We start from the raw sequence: 9,010 nt of genomic DNA, 5'->3' as shown, positions 1-9,010 counted from the left end.
TTCGGGTCGAATGAAAAATAGGTCGGGTTACATTCGAGTTTTTACGGGTTTAAACGAGTTAGGGTCCTGTTCGGGTTCGAGTCGGGTTCGGGTTCAGTTCAAGTCAATTATTTGCGGGTTATAATCAGGTCGGGTTATTATCAGGTTCGGTTCAAGTCAATAATTTGCGGGTTATAATCACGTCGGGTTATTTCCTAGTCGGGTCATTCTCGGGTTCGAGTCGAGTTCGGTTCAAGTCAATAAATTTTTTTTTAAACCTCAAAATCAAATTGCATAATTTAAAACATTTTAAAAAAATATTAAAATAAACAAGTGAATACTAAAATTTGAAAAAACGGATCAATAAAAGGATTATAAGTAGTTATATGGAAGTTTATTTTGAAGATAAATTTAGGAAAAAAAAAAAACACATTTGGCTGATTTAATTAGACAAAATCTCTATCATCGATTCACCTCACTCACCTCATATAGCCTCAAATACGTTTAAATTCGGGTTAGTAATAGGTCGAGTTTAAATTCGGGTTAGTAATAGGTCGAGTTTAAATTCGGGTCGGGGCAATAACAAGTCGGGTTGAATTTGGGACGGATCAATAACAAGTCGGGTTGATTTCGGGTCGGGTTTGTAATAGGTCGGGTTTAAATTTGAGTCAGGTTAGGAACGGGTCGGGTTGACCTCGGGTCGGGTTAGTAACAGATCGGGTTGAATTCGGGTTTTGACGGGTTAAACCGGGTTTGGGTCATTCTCGTGTTTGAGTCGGGTTCGGTTCAGGTCAATAATTTATGGGTCACATTCGGGTCGGGTCCTATCTAGGTCGGTTATGGTCGGGTTCGGGTCTCAAATACTCGGGTCAACTCAGGTCTAGGGTTGGTTTCAGGTCGGGTTAGGTCGGGTTCGGGTCACCATTTTTTTCGGGTTCAGACGGGTTAGGGTTAGGGTCGGGTTAGGATCGGTATTTCAGGTCGGGTCAGCTTTTGACAGCTCTAAATGTTATATGTAGGCGTAACGGCTATATATAAGCATTAAATACCCTCTTGAAAATTGTATAAAATTAAGAATTCATGACAAAAAGACGCATAAATCAGTGTAATTCTTTTTTCTTTTTTTTTTATTATTATTTTTTTGGACATACACTAAGAAAATATCAAAGATCAACACTAATTAGTGTAATTAGTGTATACTTCATATTTTTATGATTACATTTTACGATTTTTAAGTGTAAATTTAATGCTTTTATGTAGCCTTAAAGGCTATATACATCATTTTTCCTTTTTTTTTTTTTTAATTTGAATAATAATGACCCTCTCTTTCTTATAAAAGGAAAAAATAAATAAATAATGACCCTCCAAGCTATTTATTGACTAAAAAAGCTTACTTTGTTGAAAAAAAAAAAAGTACCAAAGCTTATTTTGTTGAAAAAAAAAAGACTACAAAAGCTTGATTGCAGTTATTGACTAGTTGACTATAGTCCTCCAACCACTAAATTCTTTTCATTCCCTCTATTATCATCCATTTACTCTTAACAAATAAACAAAAGCTTCCATTTTCAATTTGGCAGTGACACAAAATTCTCTGTAGTTTGATACTTGATGAGATGCCATCGACTTACGTTGGCCTGTTTTTCCTTGTTTCTCACCTTATACTACTCACTTCTTCAGCTGAAGAACCAAAGGGGCATTTGTGCCCATCTAGCTTTCAATGTGGAACACTTGGTACCTTCAGCTACCCCTTCACCACCCCCTTCTATCCCGAATGTGGGATATGTGTGATCAACTGTACTGATACGATTCCGACGATTGGTTTATCATCTTCAGGACCTTGGTATAAGATTATGAATATTTTTTCAAGTAAAAGAAGTTTCGTTGTCAGTGATGAAGACTTTCTATACATCACGGCCTCTAACGCATGCAATCACTTTGAAAGGAAAACCATTACACTTCCGAAATCTAGCACTCTCATCTTCACAAACTTATCCAATGAAACATTCTGGAAGTGTCGGAAGGCCTTCAATATTAGTAGAAGTAGCAATTTTCGTCGTATACTTGATTGTCGAGATTATAATATTTATCATAGCAATAACTCAGAAGATGGAATCAGATTTTCTGACTGCATGAGCTTTCTGTATCCCCAAAAGCTGTTGGTAGAATTGTCAAACAAATGTTCACAGTGTATTGGTGAAGGAGGTCGTTGTGAGGAACTCATGAATGGTGAATCCCAGTGCATCAACAAACAACAAGGTAACATATATCATATAGGAACTTATTAGTCAGTTGCTTATAATTTAATATTTTATTATTTGTTTTTATTAGAATGTATACTCTTTCCGTCCCAAATTACTCGCAAAGATTTGACCTATTAAACTATTCACATATCTCTCTTTAACCATTTTTTTTAATTATTTTATAAAAGCTAATATAATCATGTAAGATGTTGTTGGGTCTATTTTAATAGATAGTTTTTTAATATAAACTTTTTATAACTTCTATAAATATATAATAATACTAGTTTTGTGCCCGTGCGATGTCCGGTTTGTTTATTGAATTTAAAGATAAAATTTTTAATCTATACGTCAAATTTTAAAATATACCATTGGTACAAAATTAGTTTTTTTTTTTTTTTTTTTTTTTGAAAACTGGTACAAAATTAGTTTATTGATGTGCTTTGTGACGATTTGCTATCTAGTAGGCATGTAATGACTAATACTATTATTGGTGGAATTGTTCGATTTAGTACATAAAAAATAAACAAATAATAAATTAAATAAGATAAATGTTCAAAGCCCGTTGAGTTGACCCGAACCCAAAACTTTGGGTAAGGGTTGAACATTTCTTGAATCGTAACCTAAAGTGACCCAATCCCAGATGACTCATGACTCAACCCTAATTGATAGGTCTATGTAGTAATAAAATTCTATAAGTTGTGAAGTATAGTATTTTAACCGATTAGTATATATTATAAATAGATGTTTTACACTTTAAACTAATTCCTTCGCTCCAAAAAAAATATTATGACATAAAAAATTAAATTTACATGATAATTTTTAAGGATTATAATCTAATAATCTTTTTGAATAAAATTATAATTCAATTTGTATCTCATAAATATTGGTCTTTTATCGAAAATAAAATTCTAAACTTAAAATTTTATCCTAAAATTCTATTTTTTTTTAATCTTATGAAGTCTATTTAAATTGCTCCAACGTGGCACGACACTTGGCGAAAAGTTGGAACGTCAAGTGTCGCAATGTCGTGATCTGGCTAAAAGTTTAGCTTTATATATTAGTTATATGATATATCAATGGTCAAACATATGTATCGACAAGCGTTTTTATTTAAAATGTTGCAATTAAATTGGGATAGATGAAATATTTTTTTTCCTATAAGCAAACGCCAAAAGCTTACAAGTCTATGGTTTGTTGCAGAAAAGAGGTCACAACTTATCATGGGATTAGGTAATTGAAAATTAAAAAGCGTACTTCCTTTGTTTTTAATATTGCATCACTCGTTTCAATTGAAAGTTAACTCTCTATCTTTTTTACCATTTGGAATGCCTATGTTATTGTGTAAAATTACTTTTTTTTTTTTTCTTTTAATAAATTTTATTAATCAAACTTTCATAAACAGCAAATAAAAAATTGTTAAAGAATGTTGGGGGTTATTTGGTCAGAGGTTACTCAATTGGGCAAGGGTTAGACCCTATTCTTTAGAGCTGCTCTGTTGTGCCCGACTCTCTACTTAGTAAATAATAATAATAATAATTAATATTTAATTAAAATAAATATTTATTACTAATAACTAATATTTATAGATTATAAAAATTAATACTTGTATATAATAGGAAAAGCTGTCAAAAATAATACTAGGCCTTTTTTTTTTAATGATACAACATTTTGATTATTTTTAATATTAAAACCTTTAGAGGGTATCAATTTTAAACCTGACAAAAAAACTTATAACTTGCTAAACTGGTTGTCTATGACACTTGTCATCATGTAATTGGTGTATATATTAATTTATTTTACAAAAAATAAAATAATTTTAGATTTAAAAAAAAAAAAAAAAAAAAACTAGCCCTTAATCCCAACGACTAGGGCTGAGCAAAAATTTAGGGTACCCTGACTTGGAACCGGAACCTGTTCGGAACCGCAGGTTCCAGAACCGGAACCGGTTTGGAACCGCAGGTTCCAAAATTGAAACCTGTTCTACAGGTTCCGATTTCGGGTAATAAAATTGGGAACTTGTTGCAACAGGTTCCCGTTCCGGGTAGTAAAATTTTGGACCCGGAACCTGTAGGGTACCCTGTTAGTATAGGTTCTCTATAGGGTACATGAAACCAGACCCTATAATTTAAACCGAAGTATAAAAGCCCTATATTAAAATTATATAAGACTTCACCTACCTCTCTCCCCCTTATTCATTTTAAATCTTACTCTTAAAGGTTTAATTAATGGTATTAATATAAGTATTTGTAATTTTATACGGAATATTAAATACTCTAGACAAACAAGTAACTATTAAGCTTACTTTGAAAGACAGGGTACCCTGTTTAGGACCAAAACCGGAACCTGTTCCGGTTTCGGTTCCCAATTTTTAGGAAACTATTGAACAGGTTTCGGTTCCGGGTCCTATTTTTAGGAACCTGTTGCAACAGGTTCTGGTTCCGGGTTTTTAGATTTTTACAGGGTACCCTGCTACGCTCACCCCTACCAACGACCACCACACACATCCCCTTCTCAAACCTCTTCTCTAGCCAACAACCCTTCCCCCCGTCGACCCCCCTCCCTCGCTAGCCGCCGGTGACCAGCCCACCTCCCTCACCCCGAACCGCCGACCACCCCGACCCTACTATCCTCCATGACCCTAGCTACTCTCTTCTTCGCCAATCACAAATTCCAACGTATGTAATCGATCAACGGTGGTGTAATCAACAGTGGAGGGCGAAAGTTTTGAAATTGGTGGCAAATTGATGATGGGGTGCGGATTGGTAGTAATTGGTGGCGTTGGTTGTGATTTGGTGTGCGATTGGGGAATGGTGATGCGGGATTGTTATTGTTGGTGCGAGGAGAGGGAATAGCTGCTAGTGGCTGTTGTTCGTGAGGGAGAAGGGAGTTGTGGTTGGGTGAGGTGGGGAATTCCGGCTGGTTGGTGGGTGAGTGGGAATTTCGGCTTGGTGGTAGGGGTTGGAAGTGGTGGTCGGGAAAGGGAGGAGGCGGTTCTAGTGGTGGGGATGAGACCGAGTGGTGCACTGGTGGTGGAGATGGAGAGAAGGGGTGGATCAGTGGTGGTGCTTGGGGAAGGAGAAAGTAAAAAAAAATTAAAAAAAAAATTATTTAAGCCAATCATATACCGACATGTGGTATTGTTAACTTGAGACTCCTAAAGGTTGTAATATTATAAAAATTAAAAGGTTGTATTTAAAAAAAAAAAAAAAAAAAAAAAAAAAAAAAAAAAAAAAAAAAAAAAAAAAACGGCACAAAGGTTGTATTATTAATGACAATTTTTCCTATATAATATTAATTGATAATAATAACTAATATTTAATGATGATAATAATATTTTATACTATTTAACACATTTTCTAATGTTATATAAAGAGTAAAAAATCTTTAAACAATCAATAATAATAATAATAATAATAATAATAATAATAATAATAATAATAATAATAATAATAATAATAATAATAATAATAATAATAATAAGGTGTCTATTCAGCGAGTGATGTTCGACACTATGCTTTCCTTGCGTCGCGTCTGCAATCTTCTGGTCATCAGACTACGCTTCTACGCAATTTTGGTATTGTTGGTTTAGGACCGGTCTTCGATGGTGCTCTTAGTCTTTTTAATAGGATTGTGGAGACTGACCTTATGAGTAACCGTAGTGAAATCGATGCCCCCAAGCTCATGAAGACATTGGCATATACATTTCACGAAGGTCAATGTATTTGCAGATTCCACTTTCTCCTTATCTCCGTGTCAGGTTACCTTATGGAAGTCCCTAGCAGGGGGATCATACTTCGGCCTGGTTACGAGCCGTCCCAATATCAGGTTTGGGTCAGACTATGAATGGTAAGACTTACTGTTGTGTTCTTTGCTACCGGTTGGGTGTTCCTTTATTCTCCATTTCGATATCGTGTTCTGCTTTTTCAAGGGTTTTTGATGGGGATATTTATGGGAATCATGCAGTGTCTTGTGCTCGGATGGTGGGTATTAAACATCAACACAACGTTTTTCGTGACACCCTTGTTGATATTTGATTTCGGTCTGGAATTTCAGCAACAAAGGAGGTTAACGTTGGATTGAATGGAGAGAACGACGGGGCTCTTTGACCAGCAGATTTGTTGTTTTATTCTTGGGATAGAGGCCTTGATGTATGTGCTGACTTGACAAGGTCTACACCTTTAACACAATCTGGGTTGTCTGACTTCGTGCTCAGCAGATGTGGGACAAGTATGGGGCGCGTTGTAGGGCTATAACCTATGGTTTTCTTCCCTTCTCCTTTATTTCGTTGAGGGAATTAGAGAAGAATGATATTGCAATGGTGAAGCGGGTTCAAGTGTTTGCTAAAACTCAGGATATTGATTCTCGTGTAGCTGCTCACATCTTCAACAAGATCGGGTTCACTATAGCAAAAGGGGTGGAGGCCCAGATTGTATCCCGGCTCCCCACCAATTTATTGTAAATAAATTGATTTTGTAGATTTTCAACAACAACAACAACAACAACAACAACAACAACAACAACAACAACAACAACAACAACAACAACAACAACAACAACAACAATAATAATACTACTACTACAATAACAATTTTAATAATATTAATAATAATAATAATAAAATAAATAATAATAATAATAATAATAATAATAATAATAATAATAATAATAATAAAATAATAATGGTTTTCTTCCTTTCTCCTTTTCTTCGTTGGGGGAATTAGAGAAGGATGTTATTGCGTTGCTGAAGCGGGTTCAGGCGTTTTCTAAGACTCGGGATATTGGTGCTCGTGCAAGTTCTCACATCTTCAATAGGATCGGGTTTGCTATAGCTAGAGGGGTGGAGGCCTAGATTGTATCTCAGCTCCCCGCCAATTTCTTATAAATTGATTGACTTTGTAGGTTTTTTTGTTATAATAATAATAATAATAATAATAATAATCTCTCTAGGTTAGAGGCGATTAGGGCAGGTTCCACAGTCATCTTCAAGCAACTTTTCTGGCGGATTTCGGCAACGTAATCGCTACTCATACAGTTCCGGCTAAGGCATCTTAGAGGCGATTTAGTTTGCTAGCGGTTTCAGGCGGAATATTGGGTTAGTTATCTCGATTTGGGGTGCGTTTTAAGGTGTTAATCAGGCGGTTTCGGGCTACTTTTTAGGCAGCGGCTACGTCTAGTTCTCGCCTTCCTTCCGGGCGCAATTTGCAGGTGTTTTCGGCGTTGTGTGGTGGTGGTTACACGCTTAATTGGGGTACGTTTTTCTAGCGAAATTCTCAGCCTTTTCCAAGGTTTTTTGGTGCAGTTTTAGTGTAGATTCGGGTCCATTTTCGGTATTTTTTTTGTGCTGTTTTCTAGGGTTGCAGAGGTTTTCCGGTGCTGATTACATGCAATTTAAGGGCTGATTTCTTGCAGTTTCCATCATGAGTCTCTTTTGGGTTAATTTTCCTCCATATTTATGGCAGTTGCTGGGCGTTTTTGCTTTAGTTAAGGTTCGATTTTGATCTGGTTTTTTGGTCAGTTTTTGGCTCGTTTTTCTGGTATTTTAAGTTCAGTTTTCAGGCAACATTTAAGTGGTTCATGTGGCAGATATAGCGGGTGGCAACGTGTCAGCTTGGGTGCTTTTATCCTGGATCATTTTTTTTTCTGTTTGGGTTCTTTTTTCAGCAAAAGCTTGTTCCTATTCATGCGGTTTGAGTAACTACGTCAACTGCAAGGGTGCAGTTTCATTGCCCTTTTGTGGGTCTTAGTGGTTGTCAAGATGGAAGGGGCAATGGCCTTATTAAAATTTCCCTTATCAAGCATCTTTTTTATAGTCATTTTGTATTACTGCGCGAGATATCACACGACATTCTCTTTCTTCTAATTTAGCTGTTTATAATGAGGCTGAAGTTCCTTTTTCGAGTATAGGAATTTAGTTATGTGGGGTTTTCTTCAGAACGCATATGCATTGTACTAAGTGTCGACATAGTGTGACTGAGTTTGTGTCGCCCCCAGATGAAGGATATGGCATTGTTCGTTTTGTGCTTCATGGTTTATCCAAGCCGCAACCTCCCTCTTCTCCGGCTCAGCTTGATTGCATGGGTGGTTTGGTGCAAGATCAACATTGTGGTTTTGATGTGGCTCTTCTTGATTGTTTGTTCTCCAAGGGGTTTCGTACTGTGAAGTTTATACCTCCCAAGTGTCGCTTGGGGTTTTCTCGGGTTCTGAAACGTGCCCTTGATAAGGTGATCTCTAGGCCTGAGGATATTTCTAGTTGGGTCTCTTTGTTAGTGTTACCTCTTTGCACCCTTAAAACCTTTCGCCCGCGAAGCAGCTCTAAGTCTAGGTCTTTGGTAAGGCGCCGACATCAAGAAGACAGTATTTCCCGAGCTATTTGTTCTTGGAGTGCACCAGGTGGTAATTTACAGGTTGTGAGGGATACTTTGGCAGAGGATTCTCCTACTTTATCTGTGGTTGGTGATGAGGACCTTGATTTGGAGGAGCGCAATATCAAGTAATGTCGTAGGAAGATTTGTGATGGCCATTACACTGCTGCAGTCCGGGTTCTTTCTTCTTCAAGCGTTGCTCCATATAATGACGCCACTCTCACAGATTTACAATCTAAACACCCTACTTCTCCAGCTCCATCCTTGCCTGATATACCTGTTGATGGCCTTCATCTCGTTACTACTCCTGCTGTTGTTTTTTATCGGATTAAGAGTTTTCCTCGTGACACATCATGTGGTAGGGACGGTTTACTTGCTCAGCACCTTATGGTATGCTTGAGTGGTGCTGTTGTGGCTGTATCAGATGAG

The 9,010-nt window shown here is 36.6% G+C and overlaps 1 protein-coding gene across 1 annotated transcript; it reads left to right on the top strand.

The window, feature by feature from the left end:
* The first annotated feature begins 1,592 nt into the window (after positions 1-1,592).
* LOC145634835 (LEAF RUST 10 DISEASE-RESISTANCE LOCUS RECEPTOR-LIKE PROTEIN KINASE-like 1.1) lies at positions 1,593-7,910 on the top strand. Its single transcript, XM_081686192.1, has 4 exons — positions 1,593-2,235; positions 5,977-6,044; positions 6,436-6,648; positions 7,881-7,910. Exons 1-4 carry the CDS (start codon positions 1,593-1,595, stop codon positions 7,908-7,910), a joined length of 954 nt encoding a protein of 317 aa, XP_081542318.1.
* The last annotated feature ends 1,100 nt before the right edge of the window (positions 7,911-9,010 follow it).

The sequence above is a fragment of the Chenopodium album genome, chromosome 1 (genome assembly GCF_948465745.1).
Source record: "Chenopodium album chromosome 1, dcCheAlbu1.1, whole genome shotgun sequence".
Lineage (NCBI taxonomy): Eukaryota > Viridiplantae > Streptophyta > Magnoliopsida > Caryophyllales > Amaranthaceae > Chenopodium > Chenopodium album.
Note: the sequence above shows the minus strand (reverse complement) of the source record. Positions and strands in the feature narration are given on the sequence as shown.